Below are 17,400 nucleotides of genomic sequence, written 5' to 3' on the forward strand. Positions count from 1 at the left end.
AGGGCTCATCAGCTCTTGTCCTGAGTTAAGGAGCTGAGAGAATTTGGTGCTTGTTGTGTCCATCTGCCTCCATGGCTTATAAACAATATCTTCTGATCTAGCATTTGCATGTGCCTGATTTTTTTTTACTAACTGCAGGTGCTCCATGGTTCTGGTCAGTTTGACTGATTATTCTTGGCCATGGCTTTGAGTTGACCTGCTTTTCTTTTAATTTTGTTCTTTCGCTGTAGAGTATATTCTGGAGAGCCTTCATTACTCAATACAGGCAAAAAAAACCGAGCCCTGCTTCCAAAGGAGCATAAATTTCAGACAGGATGAAGAGAGAGACGGGGACTGGTTTGAGTAGTGCTTGGGTTGTAACCTCTGAATGGGAGAATTAGAAAACAGATCCTTCAGTTGTACAGAACTCTTTTGAAAAGAAAATTCCTGGCCTCTAGGAAATGGTGCTGTTCTAGATCAGCTTCTGCAATGAACACTATAGTTCTGTCTGGTCGGTCCTAGAGGAATTTCCAAAAGAAGCTGGGCTAAGCTTCACCATAATGGAAATAGGATTGTTTTACCTCAGCTAAAATATTTTGTTCTTAAAGTTATTTATTACAGTTAAAGTGATTATAAATAAAGACACACAAATTTATGACTGAATGTACACCAGTTACATTATTTACAGAAGTATGTCAGAAAGGTGCTGGCAGAAAAGTTGAGGCTGCGGAGGGGGTGATACTTCACCAGGGTGAACCGGTCCATGGGCGATTGATGCTGGCTGAATATCAGTATCCCAGCAATAGAGTCCTCTGGTAGCGGTTTAGGTAGAGTAGACCAATCCCTGTTTGGGAGAGGGGAAATAGTCACGAGGCTTGGCTGTTAACAGTTCTTGACCTGGCCTCCACTCCTCTAGTCAGCTACACTTGAGGGTGGGGGCTTGGATTCTAAAGTCAGATCGTAGGTTTACATTAAGCATATTTTTAACCATGACATGTGCAAAGAAAGTAACTTGACAAAAACAGATCAGGCAAGGCATGAAATGCTACTGTATGGGACGAAATTGTTTAAAAGGAACTCTTGGAAGACATTCAGTATTCCACGAGGTTTGTATTTCTTCAGCCATGGTGCAGTAACGTTGAGCAGTGAGCTGATAATTCGCACACACGTGGGTAGCACTGGGTTCTTGGCTGTAGCATGTCATGTCTTCCCCTCCTAACTTGGTGATAATGTGCACCATTTTTTAAATCTTTATTATAGTACAGGCTATGGCTCATTCTCCTTAGGTATTCCTGAATGATGGAAAGAGGGAAGTTCTTGAACTGAACATTTCTGGGCATCAGAGTTCCTCCAGTTGTCCTTTGACCTTTGACACTGCAGTCTTGTCTAACTGCAGCCTTTCAAAGCTTTGGTGAGCAGTAGGTAGGGTGGGGCCCAGAGATCACTCCACTTGTTGGTTCTTCATTTGGGATAGCTGGAGGCAGGGAAGAACAACGTCTCGGCACTGTGTGTGTCAGTATGTCTGTGTGACAGTTGCCCAAGTTGACGCCAGCCGAGCAATGGTAGAGTCATATTGGCCGTCGCTGGTAGCCACCTCTGCCAGAGTGCCGTCATAGATCGGAGATGCCGAGGGGGCTGGGATGGTAGATGTCAGGCTGCTATAAGAGACCGAAGATCCTCGCAAAAACTGGGAGGTGGAGCCCGTCTGAGAGGCAGCAGGGGTGAGGGCGTTGCTACTCAGTGACCACAGACTGGGATATTGACTGAAAAAAGAACAGAACCGACCAGTGAGGGATACTTGTCTAAATAGCTCAGCCAACCATTAACCACAGGTATGTAATTTCTCTCTCACGTCGCCCCGTGTTATTCTCAATCTGGAACATGAGCATGTGCCACCACCCTGTCCCCTGAATGTGTGTCTAGGTTGTGCTGTGGGCATGAAGATGCACAGTGTAACATTTTTAGTACAGCCACATTAATGGTGAAAAAAATATAAAAACTGCACTTGACAGATGCACAGTGTTGAAAACTTACGCCATGAGGAAAAAGTATAAACCTCACAAAAAAGGGGGGGGGGGGACTGGTTAAGTATCAATGCAGCATAAAACCTTTAAAAATGAACTAGAGTGGTATTTTAATGTAATTATTGTGTGAAGTCCCTGATATGTAATAAAATGTAAAGCTAATGGATCAAAGGTTTAAAAACTAGAGGCTGAAAGTTTTGAATGACTGCAGCCACCTCTGTGCTTCCTTTCTGATTATTTCCCCTCATCACCCAGTGTGTTCTGTCCCCATGTTTACGGGTCACTATTTTTGGAGGTCTGTCCATGACTGAAGACTGGGGAAGACTATGGAAAACTGCCTTGCTAACAGCTCACAAAATTTTACCCTGCCTGAGAGTTTTTCAATCAGTACCACAGTCTAATGTAAAAAGTAGCATAATATGAATTGGAATGATTTTACGTGGAGAAATCTCTGCTGACATTTAGAAGTCTGAGCTTGTTTGATGTAATAAATCTACACATTACAGTTGCTAACACTGGAACCCTGCACCCTTATTCCCCCCCCCCCCCCCCCCCCCCCCCCCGAAGTAGCAGCTTCATGGAAGCATATTTCTTTTTACTATTAAAAGGACATCTTGTTGAAGTTCTAATTTCTTTATCTCCTTCTCCCCCCCTTATGTTTTCCAACACTATAATTTCTTAAACAACTGGGGAAAATAAAGTTGATTGCAAACCTTGTGGAAGATGTGGAGTTAGGAGAAATGGGTAGTACCCCAGTGGAACTGCTGAGGCTCAGACTGGGCCAGCTGTCATGAGCAGGGATCATGGAGAGACCATTAGCGTTATCCATATAATTATCTGAAGAGAAGATACAAAAGTTAGATCAGCACTTGAAACTAAAAGAGCACCGACCTAAACACAATGTATAGAAACAGCTGGGCAAGGGTGACTTGGCCATGCATCAGTTGGAGAGAGTTCTCCCAGGTGGCTTCAGCATTTTACTTCAGATTATTCCAGCTCAGCATGTTTTGTAACCAGAGAAACAGGAAGATGACTCTAGAAATCAATGCACATAGTGTGAGAAGTGGGGCACTCGTAGCCTTTAAATGAACCTTCTAGATTATGAAGACCATCTTTGGCTCTTGTGCCCCTAAACCCTTTCTGTCGGTGGCAGAGGAGTAGCCTAATAATTTAAAACCCAGAAAAGCCAGGGTTCAACTTCCCCTGCTGCTCCTTGTGATCTTGGGCAAGGTACAAACTTAATTTATGAACAAAAAAATTTGCTTTCTGTACCTGAATGTAACATGCATAGAATGACTGAGAGAAGTTGTGAGCTACAGCTCTAGCTGCAGAGTCTGTGGGAAGCATAGTAAGGCTCAGGAGGCAAATGCCCCATCTGAATGAGAAAAAGGGATGCATTAATTTTCCCCCAGATTCTATATGGTGCGATTAACGTGCATGCAAATACAGTCGTATTCTGTATTTGTGTGCGCAACTTAATTAGTTAACAGGCCAGTCAGTGCCGATAATTGCCAATTAAGCAATTGACACTAATTGGCATTGATTAGAATTTACGTGCAGAACTCTTAAGTGTATTCTATATCGTGCTGTGTGTAAATTCTAAGTCGCATAGTTGAAAGTGGGTGTGGCCATGGGCATGGTCTGGGTGGGTCATGGGCATTTCTAAAATCTATGTATGTGGTTATAGAATACACCTGGACCGCACCTAATTTAGGTGTCAGGATATACACTGTTTTACTTGGTGTAACTGCCCGTGACTAAATTTATCTGCGTGGACCGGCGCTCGCTATAATCTATATACCATATGGAAATTTAGGCTTATTCTAAAAAGTACGCCTAAATTAAGGCATACTTCATAGAATGCGCTTAGGCAAATTTTATTATGGCGCTGATTTTTTTAGGCGTGATATGTAGATTCTAATCCTTTATAGCTATTGACCTGTCACACTTGAACTGGACACCTCTCAAGACTCAACAGGTACGTGCCATTCTTCCTTCATCTTTAGTAATTCCTCAGAAATCTAGTTCCACTTCCCAGCTTTAAAAATACTGAGGGGACACCCCTTCCTCCTTCCCCCACTGTTCAAAATTTCTGCCTGAACCTCTCTGGGAGAGGCATTCAAAACTCCTGAAACCAAATTCGATGGGTCCTTACTTGGTGAGGCCGTTCTCTGGCTGTAGGTACTTGGATAGGGAGTTGTTCGGTGATTCCGAAAACCGGAGTAACGCTCACAGTATGAGGTGTGTCCCATGGGAAGGGGGGCTGGATTTCCTGAAAATGAGGGTGGGCTGGCAGAGGAACAGAAGGAGCTGTTGCCTGCTGGTAGGAACCAACTTCCAACTAGAAAAGAGAACAGAAAGGAGTCACAGCTTCCCCTGAGAGGTTAGGAAATGCTAAGATCTCGTTGCAGGTCTGCAGATATTCAGTGGCCCCATTAGTCTTGGAGACAGTCGGAGTCTTTTCAGACTATGATGCTTTGTATTAGAACCATATAAGGAAAGCAGATGTGCAGGAGCTTGAGACCACATCTGCAAAAAGGGTGTGGTCTTCAAACCTAAGGTGAACAGGTCAAGATTTACCTAGAGCACAAGGAACATCTGGAAGAGTTTTATCACAGAAGCAGGAAAAGATGTTAAAACCAAGAATCAACTCAACTTAGATTTATGATTTTAAGGTTTGGAGCATTTTTTAACGGGAAGACGTAACACATAAACCTATTTAGGTCAGATCAATGTACAACTCACTCTGTGAATATCCAGACTGATGGCCGTCACTGGTGTTGTCCAGGATCTCTCTGGTGTCGCTTCTGATGGGAAATGAAGAAAAAAAAAAGTTGAAAAAGTGTGCAAATGGAGGTGACATAAAAGTGTGTTTCTGCTCCTCTGCCCTGTCAGAGCACCCTCTGTGGGTGAGTGAAATTTGGTAGAACTGGAACCTCAGTAATGCTCTGTTCAGTTTCTAAATTTTAATGAAATCCCTCTGCAGCAAACATGCTGATACATCTGTACTGACGAGTGATTTACCAACAGGAAAGAGTAGGCAGGTGCCTATATGCAACTGCCCTACCTATACATGTTAACCACACACTGTTAAATTCTCATCCAAAACAAAAACATCATTCTACAAAAACTCATTAGAAAATTTAAATCCCCCTTATACTTATAACATTTGTGTATAAGGACATGCTCATATGTTTTCAACGGACAATCACAGATACTAAGATCTTCAAGACAAGGGGGATTTAAATTTTCTGATGAGTTTTTGTAGAATGATGTTTTTGTTTTGGATGACAATTTAACAGTGTGTGGTAACGTTGATCTTTCTCATCTTGATATATATATATATATAAAGTTTTTCCCGTTATCGTGATGGTTTCTACCTATATATGTTGCTATGTTTTCTAAACACTACATATTAAAGTTGGGAAGAGACAAGCAGGACAGACAGCCGTCTACATACCTAAAAGCAGCTTGGAGTATAAATCCGTCACTGGTGTAAAGCATCAAATAAAGCTGAAATCCCAACTAGACCCAGTCTATGCAGTGACACATTATTCCCATTGGGGTGGCCTGTCACGAACAGTGGTGGCATTCCCTTAAATGTCATACTCACCTCTCCTTGGCATCCAGGAAGGCTTTGGCGAAGGGGTTGTGTTTGATTTTCAAGGCTGTGATCTAGAGAGAGCAGAGAGCTGATGTTGTTTTAATCTAGCAAACAACCGGCCCACTTGTGTCTGTAAAATCCCACTCATTTTTGTAGATCAGCGATTCCCAAACCTGTCCTCGGCAACTCACATCTGGTCTGGCATTCAGAAGATGCAGAATGAAGATGCATGAGAGAATATATTTACAGGGAGACTCACCAAATACAAACTTATGAAATTCATATTCATCTTGCATATCCTGAATATTCATTGTGGATATCCTGAAAACCTGACTGGCTGGGGTGCCTTCAGGATCAGGTTTGGGAACCACTGGGCTATGCACTCATTTTTCTCATTAGCACGTGAGCCCCCTACCACCAGGGACTCACATGCTAAACCTGCGCTAATCAGCGCATGACAATGCCACACAGAAGCATAGCTAGGTGGTGACGCCAGGGGTAGTGGAGAGGCACATGCGCACACTGCGTAGGCACGTATGCACGCTATATAGATGCGATGGACCGCCTGAAAAATAGGCGCTGGTGCTATCCAAATTCTATTTGTGGGAGCGTTTGCTCCCCTGGTGCCCCACCTGGCTACGCCTCTGATGCCGCGATAAGTAGAACACCCCTGCTCTCCGCCCCAGTGCTAAAAAATGAATTTCATTTTTTAGTACGTGGGTAGGGCATTCACATTCCAAAATGACCATGGGATGCCTCAGTGCACCCCACGGTAGGGTTACCATATTTTGTCCCCCAAAAAGGAGGACACATGCCCCGCCCCCTTTCACACCCCGCCCCACCCCTTTCACACCCCACCCCACCCCCTTTGATGCCCTCTCTCCACCCCGTCACATTTTCCCCTCCCCCCATCACACACCCCAGTCACTCCCCCTCCCCTTACCTTACTACTGCCCTGGTGGTCTAGTGATCTCTTCAGGGCAGGAAAGAGCCAGTGCTGCCCTGCATGCATCCTTCCTGTTCGTGATCTGAGTGCCGATTCAAAATGGCTGCCGAGAGTTGAAGTCTCACGAGGTCACTTCAACTCTCGGTGGCCATTTTGAATCGGCGAGAGATCACGAACAGGAAGGATGCATGCAGGGCAGCGCTCCTGGCAGGAAAGAGGGGGCTCTTTCCTGCCCCGAAGGCGGAAGAGATCACTAGACCACCAGGGCAGTAGTAAGTAAGGGGAGGGGAGGCTAGCAATCTGCCCGTTGGTCCAGATTTCTGGACAAATGGACAGGCGGGCATATAGGATGTGCATGTAGCCCCGTGCAGGACGTAAGGCATCGAAACAGCTGATCACAGAACTTCATTGAACGAAGGCGCTACTCGGGCGCTGAAGAAGACTCTCTTCGGCTGCAAAAAAGGTATCTGATGCGGCGGCGGGGCGGGCGGCGACGGCGAGTTGGTGGAGGGAGGGAGGGTTCAAGTCGTGAATGGCATGCTGTTAATAAGCAGGGGGGTCCAAAGTGGCGGCGGCAGTAGCAGCGGGCAGGCGGGCGCGCGCATGGGGAAGGGGGCAGCTAAACAGTGCCCCCCCACCTCAGGCTCTGGCCCCCACTCCCGGCGAGGTCTGGCTACGCCCCTGCCCCACGGTAAGTCATTTTTAAGCATGCATTAGTGCTTAGCACAGCTTTGTAAAAGGACAGGGAAGAGTCAGAGGAGTAGAAGAGAGGATGTGTCTCACCTCCTCGTTCTGATAGGCTGTGACAGCAATGAACTGAGTCTCTGAGAATGCAAAGCTGCTAATCATTTTCTGGGGACCTCCCACCTTCACCACATGAATCCGGGGTTCATACTTATGGAGTGAGTTCAGCATTATCTACACAGCACAAGACAAACAGAGACAGATTTATCATCAATACAATATAAACACACAAAATAAATGAGAAAAAAATGCTTCTTGTTTTGCTTTTTCTACATTGCTGTGTCTTAGTAAATCTAAGTAAGGTGACATAGGATGAAAACATAGGGTAAAGCGAGAGGAAAGTGCAAATTAAATTCCCTTCCCCAAATATCAAGTAGTTCTTACTGCAGTTCTAACAAGAAACAGCTTCTCCAGATCTCTACAACGTGCTTATTTTTTGTATTTAAACTCAAAATGTCTTCATTGTCAATTTTAACACAAGTACAGTACAAATAGAGAGGGTAAAACAGCATACAACCAAACAGTGGCGTAGGAATCGGAGGGGCGGTGGGGCGGTCCGCCCCGGGTGCACGCCGCTGGGGGGTGTCGGCGCCTCACTGGTTCCTTGCTCTTTCTGCCCCAGAACAGGTTACTTCCTGTTCCGGGGCAGAGAGAGCAAGGAACCAGCGAGGCGCCGACACCCCCCCAGCGGCGTGCTCTCGGCGGATTGGCCCTCCCATCCGCCCCTCACCGCCTTCCAGGTATGTTCTCGCGGGCGGGGGGGGGGTGTTGCGCTACGGAGGGGGGAGGGTGCGTCGCGCTGCACCCGGGGGGGGGGGGTGCGCAGCGGCGACCCACCCCGGGTGTCAGCTGCCCTTGCGACGCCACTGCAACCAAAGTAAACAGACAAAAAAGAGCAAGACTGGGCCTTCAAGACTAGGACAACAGGAGAACTTTCTTAACAGGTGACCTGACACCATGCTGGAAGCAGCCAGCACACAGAGACAGAGGCAGAGCTAACTCAGGAAGAACGGACAGCAGCCAGCTCAGAAGCTGACCGCCGGAAATAAGCCGTCCCGCTCTTGCATCAACAGGAAGTTACATCAGAAGGTGGGATATGACAGTGGAAAGGCTCTGGGTCGGCCCAGGAAGTTCGTTATGACTGCTGCTGCCAGGAAAGAGGAACAACCACTTCTCAGGACTCAAGTCTATCAGGCACTTGACCTACATTATTAACATACTTCAGTATCAGTACTCTGACCCCTGAGGCAGGCGTTATTTGACGCTGAAACACGGCCCATGTCGGGTCACCTGTTAATAAAGTACTCCTGTTGTCCTAGACTTGAAGGCCCAGTGTTGCTCTTTTTTGTCTGCAATTTTAAAACAACCCAGGAACGTGGGACCTTAGAAGTTAAAATGATGAAGTATTGACACCAACCAGAAAGGGCCTATTTTGCAAAGCCGCGGTAAGCCTCTCGCTAACATGGAAATCCCGCCGGGCTTCCGCAGCAGCCTGGTGGTACTTCCCACCCCCAGCAGGCCGTCATATATTTATTTTTATAGCGCTGGTGTGTACCTAGCGATAATTGGGCAGTGTTGTTCGCTGCCTGATTACCCACTAGGTTAGAGAAGGAGCCCTTACCGCCACTTCAATGGGTGGGGGTAAAGGCTCCCCCCACCAAAATGGCCGCACTGCAAGTGCTTCACTTACCACGTGGCCATTTCTTTAGAAAAAAAACCTACCTTTTACCCGCAGTGGTGCGCATCAAAAATGCACCGACATAAAATTATCCTACTTTGATAACCCATCCATCCCTCCTTCCCTGTTTCTCAATCCCCCCACCTTTCCCTGTGAGACTTTCAATGAAATGCTTTTATGTTTTACTTATATATTTGTCTTTTTAAAGTTTTTGTTGTCCCCCCATCCCTATTAATTCAACAGTGCGTATTGTGTTGACATTGTAAGTAGTATACTATCCAGCTTATTTTCGAAAGAGAAAGAGGCCCATATTTTGACCCAAATCGGGAGATGGGCGTCTTTCTCCCGTGGGCGCCCAAATCGGTATAATCGAAAGCCCATTTTGGGCATCTTCAACTGCACTCCGTCGCAGAAACAGCCAAAGTTGACAGGGGCGTGTCGGAGGCGTGGTGAAGGCGGGACTGGGGTGTGTTTATCGGCCGAGAGGTGGGCAAATCAGCAACGCGGCCGCACAGGCTTCTGTTTCTGTGAGTTTGACGTCCATAACGCCACCCCCCCTTTTTGCCTGTATGCATTAAAAGTTCGGCGCACTTTATTACAGAATATGCTTAGCAAGTTGTGTGCGTAAATTCTAATTACTGTCAATTAGTGCTCATTATTGCTTGTTAAATTACATGCATTGTTATAGAATCCGCTCGGATTTCAGCGTGAATCTCTAGGCGGGCTATATAAAATCCAGGGGGAAATGTTTGTGAAGCTGAAATTTATGCACAGAAGAACCAGCGCCGATATGTATTAACACTTTTGTTTTTGTTTCGATGTACACAAGCACTTTTACCTGCATCAGTCTTTTAAAATTGCAGGCACTTCTGCAAAACTGGCAATTAAATCTTTAAAACTGATAGTCTTCTTTGCTAACCCTTCTAGAATGCCCCAGACCTGGTGAACATGTTTTTGCGCTGTCCACACCTTTCTAGAGAAGTAAAGGACACTGAAGTTATTGTGACATATGTCTTTGCATCGTCTGTGGAGGGACTTATATCATTTAGATTTTGTTTTGATTGTACTTTTAAGATAATTGTTTGTTGGTTTGTTTTTTTTTGTTTATTGATTATGTATATAAGTAAATGAGTATTGCCATACTAGGACAGACCAAAGGTCCATCAAGCCCAGCATCCTGTTTCCAACAGTGACCAAGAACCTGGCACGATCCCAAAACAGTACAATACATTTTATGCTGCTTATCCTAGAAATAAGCAGTGGATTTTCCTCAAGTCCATCTTAACAGTGGCTTATGGTCTTTTCTTTAAGGAAGCCATCCAAACCTTTCAATGAATTTCAGAGTTTAATTACATTTTAAGTGAATAAATATTTTCTCCAATTTTCTTGAAATTTACTAATTTGTAGCTTCATTGCATGCCCCCTAGTCCTAGTATTTTTGGAAAGCGTAAACAGACACTTCACATCTACCAACTCCACTCATTATTTTATAGACCTCTATCATATCTCCCCTCAGCCGCCTTTTCTCCAAGCTGAAGAGCCCTAGCCACTTTAGCCTTTCCTCATAGGGAAGTCGTCCCATCCCCTTTATCATTTTTGTTACCCTTTTCTATACCATTTCTAATGCCACTATATCTTTTTTGAGATGCGGGGACCAGAATTGTATGTTTTATAGTTATCCGCTTTTATTATTATCTGCTTTGGGTTAAGGCGGGATACAAATGTAAAAATACATAAATAAAATAGAATAAAAGCCACTGTATCCTTCTGTGCATTGCCAGGAATACTTAATGGCCTCATTACCATAGATTTTCATGCAATGTGCAGCCATGGTGTCCCTGTGCATTGACACCTAAACTCAGTCCCTTTCTGCATTGATCAGTCACTAATGTTCACACACAGCTAAGCTTTCTACATCAACCCTACAGACAATCTTGGGTAAACATCACCATCATCGGGACCCTGCCAGCAGAACATTGCTGCAGTTTCTTGCCACTTCCCTCACTATCCTGATGGTGGTAGTGTGTGTGGGGAGGGGGAGGGGTCGCCAGGGGAGCAACCTCTCCCCCAAACAGACTTCTGAAGGTGATTTTGTACTCTTTTACTCTTTCAAAAAGTACAAAGACCAGGGGACACTCAAAACAAATGGGAGGAAATATTGTTTTCACTCAGTTAAGCTCTGGAACTCGTTGCTGAAAGATGTAGTAACAGCGGTTAGTGTATCTGGGTTTAAAAAAAGGTTTTGCACAAGTTCCTGGAGGAAAAGTCCACAGTCTGCTATTGAGACAGACATGGGGAAGCTAATGCTTGCCCCGGAATTGGTAGCATGGAATCTTGTTTGAGTTCCTGCCTGGATTGGCCACTGCTGGAAGCAGGATACTGGACTAGAAGGACCATTGGCCTGACCCAGTACGGTTATTCTTATGATGTTACCTGGCCTCCTCCATTCATCTTGTTGGAAAGTTTGACTTTACTGAAGGCCACTGGGGCCTTCATCCAGTGAGCTCCAAAGTTGGGGGAGTCGGGGTGAATGTAGACACAGCTGGGACTCTGAGGTTCTGGCTTCCCCCCTGGGATCCACTCGCCATTTACATATTTCCACCTGTTGCCATCTGCGGCCACAAAGTCCAGGAGGATGGAGTACATGGAATTAGGATCCAGGCCAGACAAGCTCACTTTCAGCACCGGAAACATCCGCCTGGGGGCATAAACAAAAGAAGGACCCATGAAGGTAAAGAATCACAGTCAGGCAGGTAAAATCTGAGAACATTCAAGTCTAAATTCTCAGTATAATGAACAGGTTACCCTCAGCTCACTATAAGAAGTGACTTACTAGATAAAGGAAATAAAAATAGGAAACACCTGGAATGCAGGTTGGAAGTCATCAAGCCCTTGTTAAATCACAAATAGTGTATCCTCTTTAGTAATCAATTACAAGTTCTACTATCCATGGAAGCCACATTGGGAATAAACTACTACTACTACTATTTAGCATTTCTATAGCGCTACAAGGCGTATGCAGCGCTGCACAAACATAGAAGAAAGACAGTCCCTGCTCAAAGAGCTTACAATCTAATAGACAAAAAATAAATAAAGTAAGCAAATCAAATCAATTAATGTGAACGGGAAGGAAGAGAGAAGGGTAGGTGGAGGCGAGTGGTTACAAGTGGTTACGAGTCAAAAGCAATGTTAAAGAGGTGGGCTTTCAGTCTAGATTTAAAGGTGGCCAAGGATGGGGCAAGACGTAGGGGCTCAGGAAGTTTATTCCAGGCGTAGGGTGCAGCGAGACAGAAGGCGCGAAGTCTGGAGTTGGCAGTAGTGGAGAAGGGAACAGATAAGAAGGATTTATCCATGGAGCGGAGTGCACGGGAAGGGGTGTAAGGAAGGACGAGTGTGGAGAGATACTAGGGAGCAGCAGAGTGAGTACATTTATAGGTTAGTAGAAGAAGTTTGAACAGGATGTGAAAACGGATAGGGAGCCAGTGAAGGGTCTTGAGGAGAGGGGTAGTATGAGTAAAACGACCCTGGTGGAAGACGAGACGGGCAGCAGAGTTTTGAACCGACTGGAGAGGGGAGAGGTGACTAAGTGGGAGGCCAGCAAGAAGCAGATTGCAGTAGTCTAAACGAGAGGTGACAAGGGTGTGGATGAGGGTTTTGGTAGAGTGCTCGGAAAGACCCCAGAAAAACACAGAAGCTGCATCATTTAAGGACCCTTTTACTTAAGGGTTGATGCACAGCGATCGGAAATACCCTCGGCCCAAAGTGGGCGCCAGCGTGTGGCATCCCCAGCGCTAGCAGAGAAATATTTCCACAGCTGGTTACCTGGCAGTAATTGCTGCCTGGCTACCACTGGATTAGCACGGAAGCCCGATAAGTGCTCCCTGCAAAACTGCCACACGGCAAGTGCAAACTTACCGCACGGCCATTTCTTTTTTGGGGCTTTTGTACCTGCTGTGGTAAAAGAGGCCCTGGCACGCGGCAAGAGTGGCTGCCGCCGCTAGCGCAAGGCGTGTTTTACCGCAGCTTAGTAAAAGGGCCCCTTAGGTTGTTAATTAATCGGCCAAATCAAAGTTATTCTGTTCTATTATTCAGCTTCCTATCGTTTCAATGCAAAAAGCTTTTATAACTCTTAAAAACTTGTCCCAAAATAAATTTCACCAAAACAAAGGCAACCGGATATTTTCAATTTCCAGCACCTTCTGCTTGAGTCTATTAGCACTTTAAACAAAAACATATTCTTTTAACATAAGTAACTGTATTCCATTTAGAAGATAAAATACTGAGCTGCAGCCATGTGAAGCTGTGATATAGCCTGCAAAGTTATCTTAACAAGGAGCTCGTCCGATAGTAACAGATTCCAGGTGACCTAGCACAGGACTTGTTTTCAAGGATAAATTATCTGACTTGTAATTATGTATTCTACTACTACTACTATTTATCACTTCTATAGCGCTACAAGGCATAAGCAGCGCTGTACACCATACACAAAAAGACAGTCCCTGCTCAAAGAGCTTACAATCTAATAGACACAAAATAAATAAAGTAAGCAAATCAAATCAATTAATGTGAACGGGAAGGAAGAGAGGAGGGTAGGTGGAGGCGAGTGGTTACAAGTGGTTACGAGTCAAAAGCAATGTTGAAGAGGTGGGCTTTCAGTCTAGATTTAAAGGTGACCAAGGATGGGGCTCAGGAAGTTTATTCCAGGCGTAGGGTGCAGCGAGACAGAAGGCGCGAAGTCTGGAGTTGGCAGTAGTGGAGAAGGGAACAGAAAAGAAGGATTTATCCATGGAGCGGAGTGCACGGGAAGGGGTGTAGGGAAGGACGAGTGTGGAGAGATACTGGGGAGCAGCAGAGTGAGTACATTTATAGGTATTCATCCATTAATTCCCCTCCCTACACTGTCACAGAAGTTGGTAGACCTCCAAAATGAAAAACGTGTTGCATATTTGGGAGGTGGGGATAGGGCTGGCCAGACTTATACTGTCTGTATACTGAAGAGGACAGTACAAATAAAAAAGTAGCACATATGAATTTATCTTGGGCAGACTGGATGGACCGTGCAGGTCTTTTTCTGCCGTCATCTACTATGTTTACTATGTATATGTGTGTATGGGACCTTATTCGCCTACTAAAATTGATTGTTAACATACATCCTACTGTATTTGTGCTGAGGGTTGAAGGGGAGTTTAGTCCGGAAGATTCTGCTAGAGTTAGGCCAGCTCCTAAGTTTACCTGCATCTGTTAAAGCTCATGTTTATGAATCACATTTCGCCCCTCTGCTGATCATTTCTTTTCATCGTCTCTGAAATTTGCACGTAATAATTGCTCCGCAACTTTCAGAGCTCCATTGGCAAGAGGACTTTTATACGTTTCTGTTGGATCAGTGAACCTAAGGAAATCCCAGGATACTCCAGTATCTATAACTTCTGACTGCCGACAGCCTACAAGTCTGTTCAGCACCTGTGCTTAAGACGGGTATTTTTAATGTGTTGATTCAATGTATTATTTTCCATTCTCCCAAAACGGAGATGGAGTTATTACAGTCATTCCTTCCTCTCCAGAGCTAAGAGCCACCCGTTTCCTCAGGACCTGCAACTATTCCTCATTTGGTTACATCTCTGCTGTTTTTAAAGCAGAATATATGACATTCCTATTTACTTTGTTGACTGCAAGAAAGACGTTCATTCAGACGCCTCGTTTGCAGCTAGACCCAAGAGTAAAGGGATTCCCCCCCCCCCCCCCACAAAGTTATCCAGAGTACCTTCCCCCCAAGTCAAGAAGTCTTGAACGAAGAGTTCCCACAAACGGATATGGAAAGATAAACCTGAGGATTAAGTGGAAAAAACATAGTTTAAAATAAGAAATGTATTTAAGAGTGTGTGTGGGGGGGGGGGGGGGAAGAGATTAATCCCTTATCAACACGAACCCCAGGGCTGTGGTCCTCAGGCCCTCACCCTTGCTGTAGCCTTTATTCAGTCCCGCTTTCTGTATCACATCTACAGTATTAACAGATACCTACGTCTGCAAACCTTGAATAATGACAAACTGATTTTGGAGATTCTGGGACCTTTTATGACAACTTCTCACCCCCACCCCCCTTGGTTTTGTGTTTATCTTTTGCTTCCTCCGCTGTACTCCCTTTTAAACCCTTCTCCCGCAACTACGATCATTCACGGATTTGTTTAAATAGGGTCGTCGTTGTTGTTTCTTAGCTTAGTACACGGACTCAAAGTTTCAGTAGGTAACACGATGTAATATCATAAGAAGATATGCCAAGCGCACAATTAATTTCCATAAATACTATTGAATCATTTTCCTGTGGCGATAGGCGAGATATATATCCACAGGAATTTCGTAAACATATGGTTCTTCATCTCGGACTATTTCTTTACCAAATTTTAGTCTAAAGTTTAGACTCAGCCCACATAAACGTACAGAAGCAACGTTCTGAAATATACTGGTGAACTCTATAGGGGAAAAAATCCAAAGGTGGCGAACTGCTCCAGCTAGTCTGAGGGACCAACATTTTTTTCTTTATGTTGCAACTAAACATCATTGATCCAACTGTACTAACAACATTATTCCCTCCCTAGATGAAAACGGATAAAACGGAAGATTTATTTATTTTTATAAGCATTGTTATCTATTTCTAAAAACTCCAAATATAAGAAGAGGAGCGTAATTGACCTGCAAAAATAATATATATTTTTTTGAAATCAAGGTTTTACTTCGCAGTTAAAAGCTTTAGTTTAGTAAAACTCTGGAATCTTTGCGAATGATTTCTGTTCATCATGTTATATTACTATATCGAAGTGGACTTTACATGCTACTTATACTTCCCGGATTTATTTATTTTTTTCAATTGGTCATAATTTTTTCTTAAGGACAGACAATTTTTAAGCTTTCACATAAACGTTACTACGGGAACCTGGTTCAGAAGCTGGCTCCAATTTTGGTTATTTTGAAGGATGGAGCAAAGACTACACAGCGCTCAAAGGTTTAAGGTTTAATAAGCTAGAATTCAAACATTACATTTGTTTTAATTAACAAAATATATATTGTCTTAAATTTAAAATTATTTTGAGATGTCTTTACATAGAAGATGTGACCACAATGTGTATTAAATATTGCACCATGAAGATCCATCGCATTGTTTTGAGACCTTGGATTTTAAAGGCGCTACTTACTTCCCAAATTCCCTTTTCTAAGCGAGACTGAGGATCTTCTCAGCATTTCTGATCATCTGACCATATACACACACGAAATCCAAGGGGGACATAAAATGTAAGACCCCCAACGAGCAAAACAAAGGTTCTTTCACCTCTCGCCCCATCATTGATCACAAATAGACCAAAACTACACAGTTTGTAGAGGCAACATCACGCGTGGACTCATCCCTACACTGAGCAGAGCTTAAGTGGGAATAAACAGACTTTAAATACAGTAGCCCCAAGGAAGCGTTGAGTTAACACCAAAATGCCGACAGAAAAGTGTCTTTACCGCAACTGCTCAAGACTAAGATAAGGTTTAACTCGATGTTAGTCGTCTTTTTAAAATCACTCTCTCCCAACTTTACCCTTTTAACTATTGCAACCTATCAGTTTACACTGAGGAAAAAGGTGAAGTACACATTGATAACAATATGGGACATGAAAGCGAGGTTTAAGAGCTATGACTAAATCACTTTACTAACACAAATTGATTATTGCAGACTAAAGTAAGTTTCATTTATTTGGGAATCCCAAACACAGCCCTTCTCTGGCCCAAACTCGAGGTTTCTCTCGTTCACTCACCTGCCTGTTTTGGTGACGATCATTTCGTTAGTCAGGTCCTTAAACTTGGTCCACAGCTCCTTGTCCTCCAGAACCACGCTGATCTCCCTCTCCAGGGGGTCTCCCTTTTCACTCCCTGCCTGAAACTCGTTCTCCACCGCGCTGAACACATGATCAAGCTGCTGGTCACTGTTGGGACCTGCGCTCATGGTGAGGGGGATGTGCGAGAACCGAGGACCACTCACATGCCCCAGGGCACAGACTAGGCGCAGTTTTAGGTCAAGGATTTAAATCCCCTGCAGCACCTGTACTGTCCGGGGGACAGGCCCTCAGCTCCCATTGGGCCTGTTGCTTTCAAGCCACGCCCCGGGAAGGAGAACAGTTCCTGTGATTTGACGATGCAGCAGTAGGCGTGGTCCAAGGCCTTGAATCCTAAAGCTGAAGAGTCCAGTTTAAGGACAGGGAACATTAACTCAGTTTACAAATCTTCCATTTCCCTGGGAGCCTTCACACGGCCCTTTGGGTTTACTTCCACATACCGGTAGTCATCAGGAGAGACCTGCTCTGTTTCTGTTACTGTACAGTAGTTAGAAGATTAAATACATAACTTTTGCATATTCCACGTCTTGCAGAGTAGAACATCCCAATTTGCT

The 17,400-nt window shown here is 44.5% G+C and overlaps 1 protein-coding gene across 1 annotated transcript; it reads right to left on the reverse strand.

Moving 5' to 3' along the window:
• Nucleotides 1-720: 720 nt before the first annotated feature.
• LOC115480413 (T-box transcription factor T-A-like) lies at nucleotides 721-16,956 on the reverse strand. Its single transcript, XM_030219079.1, has 8 exons — nucleotides 16,769-16,956; nucleotides 11,409-11,673; nucleotides 7,337-7,471; nucleotides 5,617-5,678; nucleotides 4,749-4,810; nucleotides 4,159-4,344; nucleotides 2,717-2,840; nucleotides 721-1,742 (listed from the first exon to the last, which is right to left on the reverse strand). The coding sequence occupies exons 1-8, from the start codon at nucleotides 16,954-16,956 to the stop codon at nucleotides 1,493-1,495; spliced, it is 1,272 nt and encodes a 423-aa protein (XP_030074939.1). The 3' UTR covers nucleotides 721-1,492.
• Nucleotides 16,957-17,400: the final 444 nt, after the last annotated feature.

This window comes from Microcaecilia unicolor, chromosome 11 (genome assembly GCF_901765095.1).
Source record: "Microcaecilia unicolor chromosome 11, aMicUni1.1, whole genome shotgun sequence".
NCBI classification, from domain to species: Eukaryota; Metazoa; Chordata; class Amphibia; order Gymnophiona; family Siphonopidae; genus Microcaecilia; species Microcaecilia unicolor.

Excerpts from the sequence above, each read along its gene's own strand:
- LOC115480413 (XM_030219079.1), bottom strand. The coding sequence starts at position 16,956 with ATGAGCGCAGGTCCCAACAGTGACCAGCAGCTTGATCATGTGTTCAGC. Across the intron at positions 7,472-11,408 it reads AGATGAATGGAGGAGGCCAG|ATAATGCTGAACTCACTCCA; the intron begins GTAACATCATAA and ends TGTGCTGTGTAG. Across the intron at positions 5,679-7,336 it reads CAGCCTATCAGAACGAGGAG|ATCACAGCCTTGAAAATCAA; the intron begins GTGAGACACATC and ends TGCTCTCTCTAG.